The sequence below is a fragment of the Solea senegalensis genome, linkage group LG12 (assembly GCF_019176455.1).
Source record: "Solea senegalensis isolate Sse05_10M linkage group LG12, IFAPA_SoseM_1, whole genome shotgun sequence".
NCBI classification, from domain to species: domain Eukaryota; kingdom Metazoa; phylum Chordata; class Actinopteri; order Pleuronectiformes; family Soleidae; genus Solea; species Solea senegalensis.
Window position 1 is genome coordinate 20,179,298 of NC_058032.1, and position 20,135 is coordinate 20,199,432.

The following is a 20,135-nucleotide window of genomic DNA, read 5'->3' on the forward strand; positions in this document are numbered from 1 at the left end:
TTAAAATGAATGATTATGTAACAAAATGATACATAAAAGTACATTCAACTTAAAATGATATATAACCAATTTAATTGAAAACAACTGAATGACTTTGTAGTATTATGTAAATGATAATTTACATGTCACTCATGTATTACTTTGCCCAACCTATATTGTGACTGTAACGCATCATTAAAAGAAAGTCATACCTACTGTAACAATTTAAAAGTGTTTATTTTACACATTTTATCCTCAGTGCACTGTACAAGAAGGTTTTTAGCATTCCAAACCTTGAAGAAAGACATCTCTCTAATAATGTACAATTTGAATGACTTTTTTTTAATCAAATACGACCATGACACACTAGTGAACAATTAATGTCAAATGCATATGAACATTGATTTGTGGTGTGTGTGTGTGTGTGTGTGTGTGTGTGTGTGTGAGAGACCATAAAGCTGATAATCTCAGGTGTCCAGCTCCAGTCCTTTCCATGACTTGGCTGCATTTCTCTTATACTGCTCCAACTCCTGAAAAAGCAAACACACAGAAAGTATGAAAACACAGACATTTGCCACCACATATTTATTATTATCTTTAATAAATAAATAAAAAGGTTGACATAAATTGAGAAATAAATAACTAAAACTCAGTTAAAAGCCAAGTAAAAACACAGCTACAGATATGGGACATAGAAAATGATTGTTTACAACATCGGTGATGCATTTCACAACAGAAGGGTAAAACATTAATTGAGGCTTTATCCAGACACATAATCTGGGTTATTCTGTCATTTTCTCGAGCTGGTCTACAGGAGTCACCACCAAAGACTAGGTCTGGACATACAGGAGATTTTTATTGGGTTACAAAATGAGTGGCACAGATCAGTGCCGCAGGGGCACCCGTGGTAAATTGCCGTGGGAATAATACACAACTCTAATATGGACATCCTGGGATGTGTGTTTATAGGTCACATCTTTTTTTTCTTCTTCTTATGTGCTGTTGAGTCAAAATTAGGATTAATTTTATGTCGCATATTTTTTTTCTGAAAAAGTGGGAGTAGTGAAGAAGTCACAAAATACACACATTTTCTTCTATTTTTGTTCATAAAAACGAACCAAGTGAACTTCACAAATTCAGTCTTTTTAAAGATTTGAGTACTTTTTGCTCAGGTAGGTGAAAATGGAAACAAAAATCGGATTGCTAAAAAAAGATATAAGATACTATATACTGCACATTATTATAAACTCTGTACATAGGTTTTAACATAGTCATGTTAAAAAGCAGCTGAAATGATCTGTGTTCTGAGGGTTAAGATATGTGTTTATGTTTACATATACTGTATATATACACATATCTCTTGTAAATGTCTGGTTTACCAATTCAAGTTAAGCATTATAGTATGCACAACCTTTGTATTGTGAATTAGTATGCTGTGGTTTCTTTCCGAAATAAAGGTTTGGAAAATTTAAATTTCAACAGCATTAAAATGCTGTATTGATGTTATAGTATTAGTCTATGAGGGTAATCTGGAAATACACTTTCTCTTAATGCCTTTTATTATTATTATTATTATTATAATTATTATTGCACTTGGTATAAGAAGGTACATTTGTGTAAACTTGTGGCTAGATAACTGTTATAATAGGTGTATATTACTATGTCATTTTCACTTGAGCCTTGACAGGATGCCTCTCTGAAAGCTTGAATATATTATTTTTAGTTTCTGCCTCCCAAATGAGGAGATATAGCAGCCCCTGATTTCAACAGTTATTTTTCAATATAACCCTTCTGGAACATCCAGAAAACAAAAACAAATGCTTAGCTCTGTGACATGAATATAATTTGAAGCAGCTATCAGTTCACATATCAGTTAACAATCTGCTCTGACAGGCATATATTATGCTTTCACAAACTTTATTCGTTCCAATCAGGAGAAATAAACCTTTAACCCCTTTAATCTGACTGGTTATCCAGACCAATTACATAATGCGTCAGCCAATCAAGGAGCAGGATGACCAGCATCAGGCCAGACTCCCTCACTGATAACAGTGAGCAGATGTTTGTTTGTGAGTTGAACAGGTTACTACAGTTCAACTGCCAAAGTGGCACCTGTGCAAGTAGACCTCTAATCTCGGATTTTATCAACACAGACTATATTTTAGTGTGTGTTAATGAGGACCCGAAAGTAACAGTGCAACATATAGACTACTGTTGGACAGGAGGTTACTCCCGGGCATTCAACTTGTCTAAGATAAGTGTAGTGCAAAGGGCCTATAGTGTCACTATACTTTTATTAACCAAGGAAATTAATCATTATAACAAAGAGGAACAATTACTTCCTTACATGACTTTCTGGGCTCCTCATATATCAAATCTCTTGACTAAAACTTGCGACACCACTCAAAATGTGTTCTTTTCTCAATACGTGTTCGACGAGGTCAACCCGAGTGTCATAGTGTAAAGCAGATATAAAGTAACAGAATACAGGGATGAGAATGTGAAAAAATGTTGTACCTGGTCTTTCTGGGCTCTCATGGCATCAATCTGAGGCTCGCTGTACTGTGGGTCTTTGGCTGGATCCTTGAGTTCCCTCTGCTCACTGATACTCTGAGGAGTCACACGTTAAGAACTGATTGTTTACAGAAGACCTTGTTTGTGTAGACATGCTATTTATAACAGGGAATACTGGATTTTACATAGAGTACACATGTGATTGTACAATATGAATGTGTGAAAGACAAATGGTGCCACAACTACCTCTTGAGGGAAGACACGTTCATAGACTTTCTTCCAGAGATCCATTGGGTTTTTTGCATGAAGCGAAGTGATATCCACATCAGGAGAAGGAGGAGTACCTTAAAATATTAGGAACATTATTCTTTATTCAATAAAGCAAAAGCAAAAGCGTTTATCTTTATTTTTTTACCACTAGGTGATGCTGTGCTCACCTATTTGACTGAAGGAGTCAGAACCTGCTGGAATGATGAGAGGCTTGGAGGAGTCACTGGACACAGTTTTCCTGTCAACACATAAACAGAAATCTAAATAATACAGTCAAATATAGTATACTGTTGACGTTTTTGATGGTGTGAAAATAAATGCTGTCATACTAGATTGGTTTAGTGTTTTAACCAACATTCACTGTAATTTACTCATAATCCTGATAAAGCACAAACATGACATGCAGTTGTGTCACACTAAACTGGTTTTTAAGAAAAATAGCACAATTCCAGCCCCAGTCCTTTCACTACTTGTTGGTGTTGTGCTGTGTTTTTCTTCTCACCCCTTGTCCTGGCCAAAAGCCAGGTGGGAGAAGAAACTCTTGGTCTTTGACATGAGGCTCTCTGACTTGATGCTGGTGAACTGATAACAAAGAATTACAAACAGGAAAAGAAAGACAAATTATGGTAAATGTGAAGTTTATATACCGCATATATAGAGGATAGTAAGCATGCACTTACAATAACAGAGGCTGCATAGTAGTGAGCAACAAAACGCAGTGTTTTACTGACCACTTTCCTCTTCTCAGAGTCAAATTCCTGCAACACAAATAAATAAAAAATACCTCTCAACGTGTAATACTATTATTATTATTATAATACTATATTAAACCAGGCTGCCGCAAAATGAAAGTCTCATTGTACATTTTATATTTCAACCATAACTATAAACTATCATCCTTTTACACCTAGAAATGTATTCAATTTACATTACAGGATATGGAATTAAAAAGTAAAATTAGGTTTAAGTATTTGTTTTACCTGGAAGAGGTCATATTTGCTGCCAATGATGAGCAGAGGAACAGAAAAGGGGCTGATCAGCTCTCTGTCCTGGTAAAAGAGTTTACAGTTGACTGAGGATGCATTCAACCACTAGATGCAACTATAAATGTCTAAATGTTGGACATTTATACTTTATTTATAGACAGTCAAGGATATTCAGGTCACTAACTGACTTGACACACATATATAGACAGAGCGTGAAAATCAGCAAGGTTATCCAAGAAAGCAACACATGCCACATGACATGAGTGTCATTTGTGCTGCAGGCGTGTAGAATGAGCAGAAGAAAAGTAAGATGACCAATTAAAGATGAGGAGGAGATTCAGGCTGTCTTTCACCAAGGTGTAGTTAAGCAGGCTGATGATGCTACAGTGCCAGAGGAACCTCCAGAACAATGGAGGGTGTATGACATTGAGCAGAGATTATGTTAAAATACCATTAAGGTTAAGTGAAATTAGGTCTTACAGGATAGTCTTTAGGTAAGACACGTGCTGCTGAGTGGACAGGTGTCTGGTGTTTGGCTCCAGCTTTGCCTTTCTCTGCTTGTTGAGCCTGTGCAGAGACTTTCTCTAAGTGAGCTTGTGCTGCCTGCAGCAACTTTTCCATGGTTCCCCACAGGGCATTGGGTTTAGAAAGGTCCAAAACGAGAATAACAGAGAGAGACCTGATAAAAACAAGTGAAATACTTTCTTTGAATTTATTAGAATATAGGAAAGATAAGATGTCAGGAATGAGTGTAAGTGACCTACCTGAGGCTGACAGGAGTAATGGGGATTTGAACCAGGTCTGACAACGAGGTCCCACCTGCCAGCTCCCATAGGTGGGCTATGTCTTTAGGCTGAGGGAGGAAATCACCAGGCTGTGAGTTTGATCGCCTCATTACAAGCGACACATTGTGACAGTGCTTGCTACAAAGTCTCACTGTGTTTATTTGCTTAAGAAAACCAATTGGTAAACAGTTTGTAATGCACCATAACACACCAACTCTCACAGTGAGCCTGGTGTTAGAGTCAAGTCCCGCAGGACGCCCTTACTGAGCTGTGTCCTCGAGCCCGTCTGCCGAAAGTGTACTCCAGTGCCAGAGTTGGTTTGGATTGTTCATCCCTGGCAGAATAAAACAAAACCATGTCACTAACTCTGTTGTCTGAGGAGGACAGTGGGCTGCAGCTCAGATTTTGAGAGCTATTAAAGCTACGGTTGGCAGATTCACTGACAAAAAAGCTGATTTTTGACTTTCATCCACAGGTTTCAAAATACTCTGCTCTGTTCTGAGCTCCTCTCACCAAATGAGCACATACAGTCTCACTTGTTTCATACACAACAGATGATCTGAAGAAATCTCTCCATCTCCAAACTCTATTGCCAATATTGACATGTGTTTAAGTGCATTTATCATCTGACTCTGTTTTTTTGTTGACTCATTTATTGATCAATAAATGAGTCAACAAAGTCCTGCCTGCCGTACCTTTAAGCAAAAAGTATTATTGATAACTGTCATGTTCCAGAGTGATTTGGGTGAACTGTCTCTTTTAAAGGTCAAGTGTTACTGACATCTAAGGGTCAGACTGCAGATGCCATGGCGGTAAAAAATAGTGGCCACTGTGTGAACTATAGGTAGTGTAGTCAGTTTCTGCCAGTACACACTGGGCCCTTAATAGCATTTCACACTAATGTGCAAAGGTAAACTTTAATATTTGATGAGGGTAGATTTAAAGAGAAAGCTCTCTCTCACCTGTCCAGGCACCTGAGCAGAATGGACGTCTTACCCTGAAAAACAAAGCATAGTTGACATATAACCTATGTAGCTGTGAGTTAATAACAAGCAAAGCACGTCTTTCTCTCACTGTGTGTGTGTTTTATGACTCTGGAGTGATAAACAAACCCCAGACTTGCTCCCAATCACGAACACACTCCTCTCGCTGACCGTCTCTCCTCTGTCCTCCTCGCCGCCTCCGCGCTCTCTGTCTCGGACCTCGGCTGCAGCCAGCTCCCATAGCGTGTCGGAGCTGACAAACACAGAACAGGAACGCAAAGTTCGAACGTTATTCATAATTTTTGTGAGAATGTTAAAAAATAAACATTAGTCTTTCAGAAAAAAAAGACTCTTACATTGTTTTCGGCATTAATCTCGCTGTGTCTCCACAAAGTTGACAAACTAGCTACATACGATAAGGCTCAACCGTTGCCACAGTAACGACGCACCTTTATGACGTAACCGCTGCTTGATTTTTTTCAGGCATTGTGGGAGATGTAGTGTCTTCGTGAAGACGTTCTGGTCAAGTTGTTCCGAGAATACAACAAAAAGCTTTGTTGTATTGTATATTACATGCACAGGAACTGTCTGTTATAAAACTGTTGATTAATTACATTGTAATGCAATTCCCAACAAATGCTTGTGTATTTTTACTGATATTTCTGTCAAACCTAATTTCATTTCCAACAGGTAAACCAGCAACCCACAAATTGTGCAGCCTTTGGTGACCCATAAATAATGATTTCCAGTGACTCGTCTTTGGGTCCTGACTCATTTTTTCTGTTTATTCAATTCTGACTTTTTTCAAGACAGATAAATCCAATCGTCAATTGCAGTTATCAAATCAGATCTGTGTTACTTCAGTGTGTGGTTCTGGATCAGATATACTGTATATCCAATACATTTTTGTCTAACTTTCTAACTTAACCATGGATACATTGTACAATCAATCAAACCACAAAGAATGAATCCCATATCAGAACCTGATAGTTATTGCAGTAATACAATTTCAAGAAAAATAAAATAGATCAAAGTTGGATCTGTGAATACTCTTACTTTTAGTAACAACGCGGTGGGATATTGTTGCATATCTGTCTAAGTGCAGTAGAATAATTCGCTACTGGAAAAAAGAAACACTTTTACATGAAATTTAATGAAAAACATTATATTACATTTGACAAAACACTAAACATGCTGTCTAAACTATGTTGTCCATTATACAGCAGAGACTTCTTGAAACAGAACAGCGGAGATCTCCAGTAAGTCAAAAACATTTCTTCATGAGGCCATCATCTGAACAACATGAAATATTTTGTTTAAAGCCTTTGTATTGAATATGGATTTTAATGTAGGTAGATATTGAGTCCCTTTTTGTGATGAGAATGATTTAATGTCAAATCAGCTGTTAAGACTTCTTTTTCCTGGGCTGGTCACAATAGGGCACATTCTCCAGTAGAAGGCCTTCTCTGGGTCGAAGCACTGAGAGAGGGAGAGAGAGAAAAAAACTGGTTCATATAAAAACAGCATATTGTGATAAGTAAGAAAGAAGCTATAATTCTTGATGTATACTATATTCTTGGCACAGATTTCGTCCTAGCATTGTATGAAATTTGGAGGATAAGGAGAGAGAAGGAAAAGGATAATATCATACATAGTTTGTTTTCTCCCACATGCTCCATTTGCACCACAGTCTGTCGAAGCACAGCCTCCACATCTGAACCTATTTTGATCATCTGAAAAAGAAAAAGAGTTATGAGGTTTTCAGGATGTGCTGGGGACACGGATGGATGAAAAACTATTGGCCAGTTAACCATAAAATGAAAAGGCGCAGTTACTGGGTAAAAACTATTCCTTTCTAATTAATTTCAGATAACTAGTGACCAGCACCATCTAGTGAGTGAAAAAACTGTTCTGTCAGAGAGCACTGCAGAGATATTCTGTGATTATCAGCTTTTATAAAAGCATGTTTACAGCAGCCTTCACTGTGTAGGTGAATTACGCAAGGAAAAAAAAAATAAAATACATGCACTGTCAGATAAGGAAAATATGATCAATAAAATTTGAGTTTTGTTTTGGACTTTGCAAACAAACACAAATAATGAACAAAGATATGAATGACATATGATAACAAATGAATGGCAGCCAATAGGGCTTCCTCATGTTTTTATAATTTTAGAGGGGACTTTAGCATGCATCTTATCAAATGCGCAGCATTTTTAGCCATTAAAGCACTGATCGGTGTTTAAGACCAGCTCACAGCATTTCCGTTAATTCACAAATGAGAGTACGAAATGCTGAAAAAGAAACAGACACTTTACCTTATTAATGTTTTCTTCTGATGCTTCATTTTTGTTTTTCTTGAACTCCTCATTAATCTTTAATCTTGCAGCTTAAAGGGAGGAAACAGAAATATTTCATTTGAAACGGAAGACCATTTTCTCTCACTCTCTGTCACACATACACATGCTTGTTTTAACACATGTTTTAACCTCAACCATCACAACTAAATGTCCAACACTTACCTAAACCTAATTCTCAACTTAACCCAAAACCAGGTCTTAAACCGCAAAAAAAACCCATTAAAGTTGTGTGGACGAGCCAAAATGTACTCACAAGGTCAAAATGTCCTCACAAAGATAGGTTTGTTTGACAATAGAATAGAATAGAATAGAAATACTTTATTCATCCCCAAGGTGAAATTGTTTCAACATAGCAGCAACACAAACAAATATTATAAACATAAACTGTAAAATGTGCAACAGTGGGAAAAAAATAGTGCAATAATAAAGGAGTGGCATAATGGAGTGCAATGTCATACTATATGTCACGGCGAGAAAACGTGCATTGCGCAAATGAGCAGTTTTTTTTGTTTTTGTTTTTTTTACTATTACAGGGAGTTATTGTAAGTTTTGATGGCTGATGGCAGGAATGACTTCCTGAATCTGTCTTGTGACAGCGGACAATTGGTCCACACAACTTGTACGTACACACACACACCCACACCTGTCAGTGCTCTGTTGTCATCTCTGAACACATCAAGCCTCGTCCTGTGCAGCGCTTTAAACACGTTCAGAACCTGCATGAATACAAACAGTCAGTCGTCTTATCTCACCTAAAGTAGCTGAGGATGACAAAAACGTTCAACCAAACGATACAACGTTAACTTGAATGTGTCTGTTTTACTTCAGCACACTGCCGTGTTGGTGTTTACACATTTTTGAGCGACAAAACATTTAAACTAACTGTACATTTAAACGAACATGAAGACAGTTGTGTCTACGATAGAACATAACAACGTAAAACATCGTTCTGACTGCGTTTTCTTTGTAAAAACGCAAGTCCTCACCTTCAAACGAGTCCCCATCTTGACTTCTTTACCTCATTTCCGGTGCAGAGAACGCAATAAAATATTAACCAATCAAAGCAGACTTTGAAATTACGCAATTTTGTGGTCTATCGGCGTCTGTTTGTAGTTCGCTATTTTATTGTGATATTTACTCATGTATTTTTCATCTCTTTTTTTTTTTACTTAATATTTTAGTTGTTTGTTACTATGTACCTAAAAAAAAAAAAAGAATGATTAAGTGACGCCAGCAGGGGGCAGTGATGCACCGAAATGGATGTGAGCTGCCGTTAAACCCAAAAAAGGAGAAGAAGAGGCGAGGGGTCGCTTCATTCTGTGTCAACATGGCTGATGAAACAGCTAAGGCGCAGGCTGCCCAGCCGGGCGGGGACACGATATTTGGAAAAATCATACGTAAAGAGATTCCAGTCGACCTAATTTACGAGGATGATAAGGTATGCATTGTACATTTTCACTTTCAAGTCTTTTTAAGTCACGCGTGGTAGCTGATTCTGCCGTTTAGCAACTGCTAACACTCTGCTTTAGCTTTGAATAAAGTATGTGGTCAAACATAAACCTACACGTAACTGAATGCGCTGTTTATAGCTTGAACGCACAGCTGTTAATGTAGAAAATGAACATTTGTTTTAACTGGACACGGTTCAGCTTCTCTTCTGCGGCTTTGAGATAGTTTCCTTTTCTAGCCACTTGCCTTCTGCTGCAGTTAGCTGGCTCTGGCTCTGTATCAATGTGTGACACATGCAGCGCACCGCCCCTCCAGCAGATCCCCTCACCGTTCACCCTGCTGTTCACGTGTATTATTATTTATCAAAATGAATAAATAGACTGCGAAATGGAGCATTGCTATTATCTTAAACGTACAATTAAAGGCAGCACTGTCATAATGCCAGAAGTCATGTTCAACCCACTGATTCAAAAGATTAAGTATTATTTAATTTAAACATGAAACTGTTTCAGCTCCAACTAAACAGATGAGGCCATAATCCAGAAATACTGGTCCAGTTATTCTGCTCACTACATGTTAGCATGGCTGCAATTACACTGATATTACATCATAATATTACTGTGGAAAGAGGCATAAGACAAGTGACTGCAATGTAATAGTTAATGTGCTCACTAGAGCCACATTTGTCAGCTATGGTCAAATGTTGCTTTGCTTCATGTGTTCCTCTGTATTTCAGTGTGTTGTCTTCCCAGACATCAATCCTCAAGCTCCCACTCACTTCCTTGTCGTCCCAAAAAAGCCGATTGTTCAGATGTCACAAGCAGAGGACGGTGATGCTGAAGTAAGTATGATTATATGACACTCATTGGTTTCATAATGGGCTGTAAAAATAACTTTTTTCCACTTTCATCATAAAAAACTATCAGAAAGCACAGACCTCTGCCAAACTGACTCACTTTCTGTGTTCGGATCAGCACTGAAATGTTATCATTACTTCCTTTGGACATAAAAAAACATCCCAAAAAAATGTTATCAAAATATTTTTACTGACAGATTAATGCAGGCAAAACATGATTTATTTGGTCTAGTTAACAGCAAATTACTAAAAGTGACCACTAGATGGAGCCCTTTACATGTAGTTTAAAGCCTATGCATAATTATCTGCTGTACCTAAACAATATATGTGATTTAATCTAATCTAGGGGTTGAAATGTTTAATGAACACCTCATTGTCAGTCATTATCTCTCTCTCTTTCTCTCTTTCAGTTGTTGGGCCACCTGCTGATTGTTGCAAAAAAGTGTGCTAAAGATGCAGGTCTGTCTAAAGGCTATAGGGTTGTCATCAATGATGGACCAGATGGGGGCCAGTCTGTCTATCACATCCATGTCCATGTCCTGGGTGGACGCGTAATGGGTTGGCCACCCGGCTAACATCCATCTCCTCATTGCACATTTCATCCTGTCATTATGCACATCTGTTGTTTGGCAACCACCAAAACTGTTGAAATGTATACTTAAAACTGGTTGTCACCTGAAATGAGTCAAAGCAAAACCAGGAAATTCACAAAGGGAAATAAAATGCACTTCTCAGCAAATGAGTCTCTCTTTTTAATGAAGTTGTTTTGTTGAGACTTCTGTCTGAAGATGGCTTTTGTTATTAGGCTCCAAGATTTTAGCATCTGATCCAATGATTACTGTAAACAGCAAGGTGGATATTTCTTATTGAAGTAACCTCAACATTTTTTATGTTCCTCAAACAACTTTCAACTGATGTTGAGGGGTAAACTTGGTCAGCAGCAACTTGTGAGCAGTTGGTATGTGCAAAATGAATTTCCACATGAAGGTTAGGACCCAGTTTTACACACCAAATTCAAGAATTGACTCTTGCTGCCTAGTTCATATTAAACCAGGTGCCAGTGTATCCAGATATTTAGTTTATTCTCTCAGTGTTGGCTGATAAGTTGAAGAAGTGAATGATGGGTCAGAAAATATCAAGAAAGACACTCCAGTGACATCGTCTAGCTAAGGTTTCAAGGAGACACTTGTTTGTATTAACAGAAAATGTATGTGTAGTGGAAATCAGGTTAAATAGGTATTTAAGGCGTTTCTCATTGGATTTAAATGTCGAGCACAAGAACACCAGAGAAACAAGTGAATGGCTCTGTTTTATTAACAGTAAGAGACAATGCAGAAAGTTGAAGAAATATAAAATACATGAAACATCCATAAAATATTAAAACAAAAATAAATAAAATAGTCTTTTCACAGAAATGACAAGGGAAAAAAAGCCCCTGACACTAATCAATTGACACAGATTTGAACAAACATGTACCTAGCATTCACAGTCCCCCATTTCTTTTTTTCTTCCTTTTTTTTGATAAAATTGTGTGGGAGAAAAAACAAACATGGTTAAAGGCTTTGTTTGTACAGACAGAATAGATCTAGAGAAGCAAGGCAGTCATTTCTGATATCAAGCATAGCGCCGTCATTCTTCATCATTCTTTGCCAAACCATCTGACATTAGATGCAGGCTTACACCGCTTCTTCACTACTCCTGTATAAGGGGAAAAAAAACAATCTGATGTGCAAAATAAATCTTTTAGACAGCTACATATTTTTCCTTCTTTTAATGAATGCCCTTCTCTAGACAAAATGGGCACTTGGAGGCATTTAAAGACATTGTACAGTACAGCATAGAGAGAAGGAAATGGACTTCTATTCTGGTACCTAACATTCACTAGTGCGAGAATATTTAAGTAGTGTTACACTGCCTTTTACTAAATCTTACCCTAAAACACAAACTACAAGCTGAAGAGAGATTCAGGAAGTGTTAGTCCCAAAAAATGTCATCTGAAAATTCAGCAGAGAAAAACAGGGATACTGTACTGTCTGTCTGCAATTGAAATACTGAACACTGATGGAAACCTTTTGTATATACATCGATATGAAGGTGTATTAGGAGCCAAATTCATAAAAAAAGATATCTTATTGTCACATGTATCATCAGTTCTATCCATGAGACGTGAATGAAACCAACAGTATATCCAGCAGCTATGTTCGATGAGGTGACTTGAAGCATTAAAAAGTATAAGGTATCCTGTATCTACAATATGATAATAGTATTTATATTATCTAAAATATTTTGTTAAAACAGCTCATCGCTGCCAGATAAAGAAGACATCACACCAGTGACTGGAAAAAGTATAAAAAAGCCAATTGGAAATCATAGGACACTTGAGTGGATTTGCTAAGAGCACTGGTTTTGACACGGGACAAAGACAGATGTGATAGCAGTGAATTAGCTTGTGTTTCAGTATAATAAGTAGAGGAAGGAATTCTTCTTCTAAAACACACTATGAAAGCAACATTAGCTTTTTGCACAACAGACAATTTTAAGATGGCCACTGTTTGAAAAATGTTAACAAAAAGGTTAAATTTGGCAAGTGAATATTTTGACTGAAAAATAATCACTTAGTTTCCCAAAAGGCTGATACTTGTGTGTGGAACTACCATTAGTTAGATCAGTTTGCTCTAAGCTCTGTCTTTGACACATTACTGGAGTGACATGTCATTTTTTCCAACCACTAGGAGGGAGCTGAACGAAATAATAACAGAAAACAGGTGAAAGGAAGACGTGTGATGACAGAAATGAGGAGGCACTACAAATCCCGGTTGATCACGGTTCAATGGACGGACAGTTTTTAAGTTATGATGAAATGTATAAAACAGCTGCACATTCTGCTTAATGTGTGAACCGTTGAAGGTATAAATCATGACTGCACTTTTCCAGGATGGTTATTTAAGGCTGCTGAAATATTCTGAATAAGAGCTCATAAATTATTGCAGTGTTGCATTTTCTTTCTCAGTGTACATATTACATTGCTTGCAAGATTTGTTTTACAGTGCATTCTGTTAGTCTGAAATGACCGTTTGAAAGTCTTTAGATGCTGTCTCGTATAATATTTGAGGGGTTACACAGCTACTATCAAGGGTGTGTTTTAAGGCATGCCCTTGGTGTCGGTTGGGTCCTGACACATGAAGAAGGCAAGAGGAGAGGACTGGAGCAACAGAGGAGACTCCGCTGAGAGAGCAGACAGGTAGCATTTAGTCTTCGAGTTGGAAAGTAAGTGTGAAGGTTTAGAAGCTTGAAATCAGTCATGAGTACATTTCCATTCATATGTGTATTCAAAATGCATCGGTTGGGGTTTTTGCTAAATGATCTTGGTATTAAATGTACAGTATATTCCAAGAGGTCTGTGAAGGTTCTCAGTCATCCAGGTCATTGTATCATTGAGAGAGTAGATATAGGCGTCTATAAGTTGCTTATATCTATCTTGAATATATTCCTAGAGTGGCACAGTCAGCAGAATGGGAACTATTCTGTCGGGGAAAAAAGTGGTGTTTCTATTCCTTGTTGTTAACACTGATTGCTAGACATGTGAACTTCATTATTCACATAACCTTGGTTTCAAGGTTTTCACTTCTGTGCAATGGCCTCCTCGCCGCTTGGCCGGATGCGACTAAAGTGCAACCCTCCAACTCCTGCTAACCCCAGACCCACGCTGGGGTCTCGCACAGTTTGCTCCGTGCTGGCAGATGAAGCCTGAACTCTGGCAGAAGCTGTTGATCCTCCAGGCCCGGGGAGGATCTCCAGCAGTGATTCTTTGGCTCGGGGCACAGACCCGGGACTGGCAGCGGAGGGGGAAGTTGTTGTTTTGGGGGTTAGGGGCTTGGTGGGAGTGGTAGGGCTGGTCAGGTCGAGGCTGGCCAGGGCATCCAGAGTCCCATCTGGGTCAACCATGACATTGATCACTGGGAAAGAAAGATAATCAATGTGGTGTATACCAGGTGTATATCAATCAGGTCTGATCAAACTCCAGTTTCTATCACTGAAGTAGTTGATTAAATGGGTTAAGGGGGTTTAGTTTGATTTTCCCAGCGCCATAAATTCCCCTGAAAACATTCCTGCCCACCAGCTGTTGTAAAGCACTTTCTCACAGTTCCATACACTAATGCCAGTCAATGTCACTGTCTTTATAGGGAATCACTCGGCCCTTATTTATAAATGTCACTACTTAAGTTGTTTACACTCTTTAAAATCCCTCTAGCATGAATGCAACCTTACAAACAGAAGCAGCTGCTTAAAACTCACATAATTAAATACAGCAGCTTATTTAAGTGTATGTTTGCCGTCCAGGTTAAGTTCAGGTTTGTTAGTATGTCCGACATGTGCATGTCTGTTACCTACCTTGAAGCTGCTTCTCAACTCTCTTCAGCTCGAGCAGAATTGAGGAAATCTCCTGCATGAGGTGAAATGATTGGGGGAAAATTATTACATTGGCTTTCAAGTGTCGCTGTGCTTTCATTCATTTCAAATGTTGCTCAGACAGACAGATTTCTGTACCTTATTGGAGGTTTTCAGGAGTGGCACGTCACCTTCTGATCGCAATTTGTTCTCAATTTCATCCCAGTTTCTGTCCTTATCCTTAAACAAAATCCTAAAAGAAAGTGACACAGAACAGGACATGTGGTCATTCACAGTTTTCTGCAATACAAAGCAGCACAATGAAATAAGACACACTACACATTGATACAAGCATGAGTTTGTGTGGTTATAACACCACAAAGTACAATTACCTGATTTTTCCCGCAGTTTTGTCGACAGAGGTTCTGATCTTGGAGGACAATTGAGAGACGGAATGGAGCAGCAGGCTGTCCAACACCGCCTGAATACAGAGAGGAAAATAAACAAAGTGTGACATATGACAGCCTGAGGGTGAGTGCAAACACATATCTGATGTCATGCTCTCGGCATCGGCTCTCACCTCCTCTCGGTTCCAGGTTCGTCTCCTCAAAGCTCGGGGCTCCAGACTGTCAGGAGCACGGGGGCGGAGCTCCGCTGGCTTACCGTTGATCTCTGGTGGCTTATTAGTTGAGATCACTGGTGGGATCTTTCTGAAGTTAAGGCTTTCGTCAAACACCCGGTCAACAAGCTGGACACAGAGGGGGAGAGATTTGAAGTGAAAAGCACTGACTTTGAAGCAATACTATCACACTTGTCAGAGAATGTGTTTGTGTGTAAACACTGGCAACACAGAAGCAGTTGGGCTTGAAAGCGTTTATCCCATAAAAGTGCTGAATGACTGGGTTTTTGTATGGCAGAACTTACATGAATCAGCATTGACAATGGTCTGAATGAAACTGACATGTTTTACTGTATATATAAAATATAAGTACTACAGTTTTAAATAAACCTCTGTGAGAAAGGAAGGACTTAACAATAAGCAGTTCTGAAAAAGTCCTGATCCTGTGATAAATGACCTCACAGCTGATGAGTGGCAGTTTTATCCAAGCAGCGGGTGAGATGGGAAAGGCGTAATGGAAGCACATAGAGTTAAGCAGTGATAGAAAAAGAAAAACCGGCACCTTTCTCATGCTCTCCTGTATGTCCGGCTGCGTGGAACGTGCAGGGCCTACCTCTTCCCGGGTGTCAATAGCTGATCCCGGGGTGGTGGCGGCAGTACTGACGGTGGTGCTGGGTGCTGTGCCCGATGAGCTGACTGAGTCAATCTCGCCGGCGACATCGTGGATCTCACGGGCCAAGATAGCCAAGTCCTTAGCCAGGTCCTGGCTGATCCTGCGCACACAGGGGAATAACCTGTTAACCATCAGACAGGGTTCTTTAGGACTCAGGATAGACATGAAATTGAACAGTAAAACTTAAACCATTAATGATGGCTCCAACTTAAAATATTGCATTAAACATAAAACACCTCTTTTAATTAATAGATCTCTCTTCTTCAGATCATTACCTGGCTATTTCCTCGCTGTGTGCTGTCCAGTCCCTGATGTATTCTTCCTGCTCTTTCATGCGATGTTTGATTCCCATGCCACCCGGACCGGTTGCCGCTGCAGAGCCTGGACTCGCTGTGGTGCTGAGCCTTGAGTTGCGGTGTGGAACGAGGTGATGAGGCCGCACGTGCGAGCGTCCCCCGTGCTTCGGAGAATTCCGATTGGAGCCGAACTCTTCCTCAGAGGTGGAGCCGTACTCTGGTGGCAGACGTCTCCACCTGCTGCTGCTGGACACTATGATGGCAACAGCAGGAGAACACAGCAGTTAAGAATGCTTATTAGTATATTCCAGTACCACATTTGGTATGCATGAAGTTAATGAATGTACTTATGAACATGAGAGGCTTTGTTACTGGGGAAGACAGACACGTGTAAAAGCATAATACTTCTCGTTTTGTTAAGTTCTTGTTAATGAACAGCTGCAGGGATGTTTTTTTTATGATAATGAAGCCATACTGAAAACAACAGCAACAGCAACAGAGGCTATTTGAGTTAATCTAAAAACAACAAACCCCATGCAGCCAACAAATGCGTCCAACAACATCAAATCCAGACAGAGCCAGGAACGTGTTAAGCTGCTTCAAAACCATGATGAGACAACAACATGCTCTATCAATCTCTTAACAGTAAACCAGGTCCAGGCGCAAGTGTCTGCAATTAAAATCTACAAATGGCTGGACACTGATCCAAAGCCATTTGCTGGATTCTGCAGTTTACACTAATGTTGTCAAATGTTTCATCAGAAATAGAGTGTGAATAGAGCATAAGGGTCTTCATCAAATTATCTGGATGGATTTAGGGGAAGGAGACAGAGTTAACACTGCAGTATATGCTAGAGCTGGGTCACACCCTTAAAAAAAATTCCCCAAAAAATTCTAACTAAACTTAAAACTTAAAATTTACATCAAGAAACATATTCCAAGCAAAATAAAGATGATTCTGCATCATCAGTATTTATAGTCCATAACAAAGAACTTCTAATAGTTGCTTTACGACTGAATCCTCTAAGTGCATCGCCACAGTCATGTCAAATTTTAATTTAATGCTAACATGACAAACCAGCTCCTATTCTGGGACCCAGGTCTGACACACAAACATAAGAACACACACACACACACACAGGCCTAACAAGGCTCTACAATTCTGGTACGGTACCCATCAGCTCCTCCTCTGCATCAGCACCCTCAGGTTCAGGCTGAGAGCTCTCTGGACGATGAGAACCAGTGCACATGTAACGTCACTTCACAGTGGGAATGTTTGCATACAAATGTTTACATATTGACACAGTAATGAGGTATGAAATGGAGCAGTTTTATTTGATAAAATAAGAGATAAAATAAAGTAACATTGAGGTTAAGTATTCGTTCAGTCAGACAGAAAAATAAGGTATTTTGGTTACCTTGACATCTTTCGACCACTTCTTGAGGTCTTTCTCACATGACGTTACATGTGATGTGTCTTGCTTCCTGTTTTATATCTTATTTTTCTGTCTGACTGAATGAAAGTTAAGCTCAATGATATTACCAAGAAGACAGTATGAACCTATTTGGAGTGAAAAATAAAGTAATGTTTCCTTTCCTACTTTAATAAACAAAACAAAATCAGAATAAACAGAAATAAGAGGCTCAGTTGATGTGCTCACCTGTGGGCGAGCAGTACCCAGATGTCGTGGTCTTAGGCTTGGACTCATTCAGTTTGGATACACTGTTGGCCCTCATCCTGGGCGTCAGTCTGTTCTCCGTCGGTGTTGATGAGCGCAAGCCCAGACGCAGAGCAGTCTCAGCTGACAGGCGGGGTGAGGAGGTGGAGCTCCGTGTCATTGTACACTCTGAGTCACTGCGAGCTGAGATGGAGCCCACGCGGGTCCTGCGCGGCTGAGCCAGCAAATCCAGTCGTGACATTCCCTTCCGACCGGACGGCGGCTTAGAGGTGGAGCTGGTAGTGGACACCTCAGAAGCCACAGAAACCCTGTCAGCATCAGCTAGGTCTGTGTCAGATGTATCTCCCAGCCGGGCTCGACGAAGAAGGGAGGCTCTTGTGGGCCGTGGCTGCGGCAGTGAGGCCTGCTTGCTCAGAGAGGAGGTAGTGGCTGCCTGGAGAGTGCGGCTGGTTTTGGACAAACCATTGGTGGAGGTCTTTGCAGACCTGCTATCGTGTTTGGAATTGTGGGCATCATCTAAGCCACGTCCATGGACTAAGAGCCCCAATGGTGCATAGGACTCCTGGTCTGAGGAGAGGATGTCAGAGATGGGGAAGGAAGTCTGATCATCATCAGTGAGATCCAGTGAAGGTTGACGGGCTCTGGAGGAGGAAGAAGATGGCTGAGTGGAGCGGCGTGCATCAGTCCTACTTGTCGTCTCCACAGTTCTTGTTTTAGTCTTCCTCTCCAAGCGCTCACGGGCACTTGTATTAGTGACGCTGGTCTTGGAGGTCGTGCTCATGTTGCTCTTTTCCCGGTGCATGCTGCTGAAGGAACGTCTTTTTTGTGCACCAGGTGCTTGTTTCCTTTCTGCCTCTCCAGCCACATGACTAGCTGCGCTGGCCGTGTCCACGTCTGACTCTGGAGAGATGGAGTCCGATCGAAGGGGGAATCCAGAACCCGAAACCTGAGTGCCAGTTTTACTGCTTTTCTGATCTAGTTTGTTTTCATCTCTTAGTTTGGCCTCCAGGAAGGCCATGACAGCTTCAGTGTCTTTCAAGAGTGTAGCCGTATCCATGCTGCTCACAGAGTCACTGCGTTCGCGCCCACTGCTGCCTCTGTTAATGCGAGGGATGAGCTCCGCCGGCACATTAGCACTGGGCTTCTCAATAGTGAAGCTGCCCTGTCGCACTAGAGGCTTCCCAGACTTTTCTCCTCCTTCTACAAGTCCTCCTCCTCCTTTCCTCTCCTCTGACCTCTTTCTCCGCTCTGAGCTGCTGGAGGTCCGGAGACGAGCCTTGGATGGAGAAGAAGTGGAGCTTTGTTTCCGTTTACCGGTCATTTCACCGTCTTCCATGGGAGTTGGGGACTCCCCGTCTCCCTTGTTCTCTTTTTCTTGGGGTTCAGTGTCCTGTTTCTCCCCAATCTCAGACCTCAAATCTTTGATGCTGGATTTAGCTCTGGAGTCATCCACAGGAAGCTGGGGGAGGGTCCTGCGCTTACGGTCGGTCAGACTTGAGGAGGATTCACCTCTGCTGAGTGATGCACCATCAACTCCTGCAGAAAAAAAAGATACATTTTATTAAATTAACTTTAAATTAACTTTTCATTAAATTTCATATGTTTTTAAATATGATTTTTTTTTTGTTGAAAACTTAATATTAATAATAATTCATATTTGAAATACAACACTTTATTTAGTCATTCTGTGTTAGGCAATGTTTTACCTCTCTCTTTTAGCAGAAATGCAGCTGTTTCTGCTCCTGATCCTTCCGGGTCTGTCCTGGTGTGATTGGCAGCCAGATTGGCCCACTGAGAAACCCAGCTCGAGTCACCAGGAATAGCCTGTAACGAGAAGAGAAGGAGGGGAGGAGCGACGAGAGAGAGAGAGAGAGAGAGAGTGAGAGAGAGAGAGAATATGTGTAAGAAAATGAGAAGTAAATCAGCAGTAGAGGCAGCTTAGATGCCTCAAAATAATGCATGTATTACATAGATATTTGTATACAAATCCCAAACAATCACTGTACATGTTATAAGTTTTGAGAAAAGTTGAACAATTGCTCATTTTGCTTGGGAAAAATCTAAACCAAAATGACACAAAAGACTTGATAGAAAGGCTGTCAATGCTCATACACAGCCACCTCCCCTCCTCCCTCATATAAAATTGCCCGGGGGGCTGAATGTGTCTCTTCTCATCATGTGCACGGTGTGTGTCTGTGTGTGCGTGTGTCTAAGTATGATCTAGGTCAATCTCTGGGAGGACTAGCCTACTCCCTCTAACAGGCTCAGGGAGTAGAGTGGTCAGGTCATGGGAGTGA

The 20,135-nt window shown here is 40.2% G+C and overlaps 4 protein-coding genes across 11 annotated transcripts in view; 1 reads left to right on the plus strand and 3 right to left on the minus strand.

Annotated features, from left to right (window-relative positions):
- Window positions 1-197: 197 nt before the first annotated feature.
- Window positions 198-5,986, minus strand: dync2li1 (dynein, cytoplasmic 2, light intermediate chain 1). Its single transcript, XM_044040081.1, has 13 exons — window positions 5,874-5,986; window positions 5,647-5,770; window positions 5,497-5,531; window positions 4,799-4,868; window positions 4,514-4,602; window positions 4,230-4,428; window positions 3,744-3,812; window positions 3,444-3,521; window positions 3,266-3,345; window positions 2,931-3,001; window positions 2,740-2,837; window positions 2,497-2,589; window positions 198-509 (listed from the first exon to the last, which is right to left on the minus strand). Exons 1-13 carry the CDS (start codon window positions 5,885-5,887, stop codon window positions 447-449), a joined length of 1,083 nt encoding a protein of 360 aa, XP_043896016.1. The 5' UTR covers window positions 5,888-5,986; the 3' UTR covers window positions 198-446.
- Window positions 5,987-6,651: 665 nt separating this feature from the next.
- lyrm7 (LYR motif containing 7) lies at window positions 6,652-8,950 on the minus strand. The gene is made up of 5 exons (XM_044040082.1): window positions 8,864-8,950; window positions 8,521-8,593; window positions 7,836-7,906; window positions 7,169-7,250; window positions 6,652-6,996 (listed from the first exon to the last, which is right to left on the minus strand). The coding sequence occupies exons 1-5, from the start codon at window positions 8,879-8,881 to the stop codon at window positions 6,923-6,925; spliced, it is 318 nt and encodes a 105-aa protein (XP_043896017.1). The 5' UTR covers window positions 8,882-8,950; the 3' UTR covers window positions 6,652-6,922.
- Window positions 8,951-9,169: 219 nt separating this feature from the next.
- hint1 (histidine triad nucleotide binding protein 1) lies at window positions 9,170-10,921 on the plus strand. The gene is made up of 3 exons (XM_044040026.1): window positions 9,170-9,315; window positions 10,063-10,167; window positions 10,593-10,921. Exons 1-3 carry the CDS (start codon window positions 9,205-9,207, stop codon window positions 10,755-10,757), a joined length of 381 nt encoding a protein of 126 aa, XP_043895961.1. The 5' UTR covers window positions 9,170-9,204; the 3' UTR covers window positions 10,758-10,921.
- A 553-nt stretch (window positions 10,922-11,474) lies between these two features.
- cep170aa (centrosomal protein 170Aa) overlaps window positions 11,475-20,135 on the minus strand; it is a 38,036-nt gene continuing 29,375 nt past the window's right edge. For 3 of the 8 annotated variants that reach the window (XM_044040018.1, XM_044040019.1, XM_044040025.1), the window contains 10 exons: window positions 19,545-19,662; window positions 17,821-19,374; window positions 17,334-17,384; window positions 16,139-16,412; window positions 15,753-15,984; window positions 15,152-15,319; window positions 14,964-15,052; window positions 14,731-14,824; window positions 14,575-14,626; window positions 11,475-14,138 (listed from right to left, as the gene is read on the minus strand). In XM_044040018.1, coding sequence (XP_043895953.1) covers window positions 13,804-14,138; window positions 14,575-14,626; window positions 14,731-14,824; window positions 14,964-15,052; window positions 15,152-15,319; window positions 15,753-15,984; window positions 16,139-16,412; window positions 17,334-17,384; window positions 17,821-19,374; window positions 19,545-19,662 — 2,967 coding nt within the window. In that variant the 3' untranslated portion in view covers window positions 11,475-13,803. The remainder of the gene's footprint in view (window positions 14,139-14,574; window positions 14,627-14,730; window positions 14,825-14,963; window positions 15,053-15,151; window positions 15,320-15,752; window positions 15,985-16,138; window positions 16,413-17,333; window positions 17,385-17,820; window positions 19,375-19,544; window positions 19,663-20,135) is intronic. The other 5 variants (XM_044040023.1, XM_044040020.1, XM_044040022.1 and 2 more) reach the window with 5 other exon arrangements.

Bases quoted from the DNA above. Each gene is read 5' to 3' on its own strand.
- lyrm7 (XM_044040082.1), bottom strand. The intron at 7,251-7,835 runs GTAAAGTGTCTG...TTTCTTTTTCAG, and splicing joins CAGAAGAAAACATTAATAAG to ATGATCAAAATAGGTTCAGA. The intron at 6,997-7,168 runs GTATGATATTAT...TCCCTCTCTCAG, and splicing joins TGTGGGAGAAAACAAACTAT to TGCTTCGACCCAGAGAAGGC.
- hint1 (XM_044040026.1), top strand. From the start codon at position 9,205: ATGGCTGATGAAACAGCTAAGGCGCAGGCTGCCCAGCCGGGCGGGGAC. The intron at 9,316-10,062 runs GTATGCATTGTA...TCTGTATTTCAG, and splicing joins TAATTTACGAGGATGATAAG to TGTGTTGTCTTCCCAGACAT. The intron at 10,168-10,592 runs GTAAGTATGATT...TCTCTCTTTCAG, and splicing joins CAGAGGACGGTGATGCTGAA to TTGTTGGGCCACCTGCTGAT.
- dync2li1 (XM_044040081.1), bottom strand. The intron at 4,869-5,496 runs GTGAGAGAGAGC...TTATTCTGCCAG, and splicing joins CTGCTCAGGTGCCTGGACAG to GGATGAACAATCCAAACCAA. The intron at 510-2,496 runs GTACAACATTTT...TTGCTTTTTCAG, and splicing joins TGAGAGCCCAGAAAGACCAG to GAGTTGGAGCAGTATAAGAG.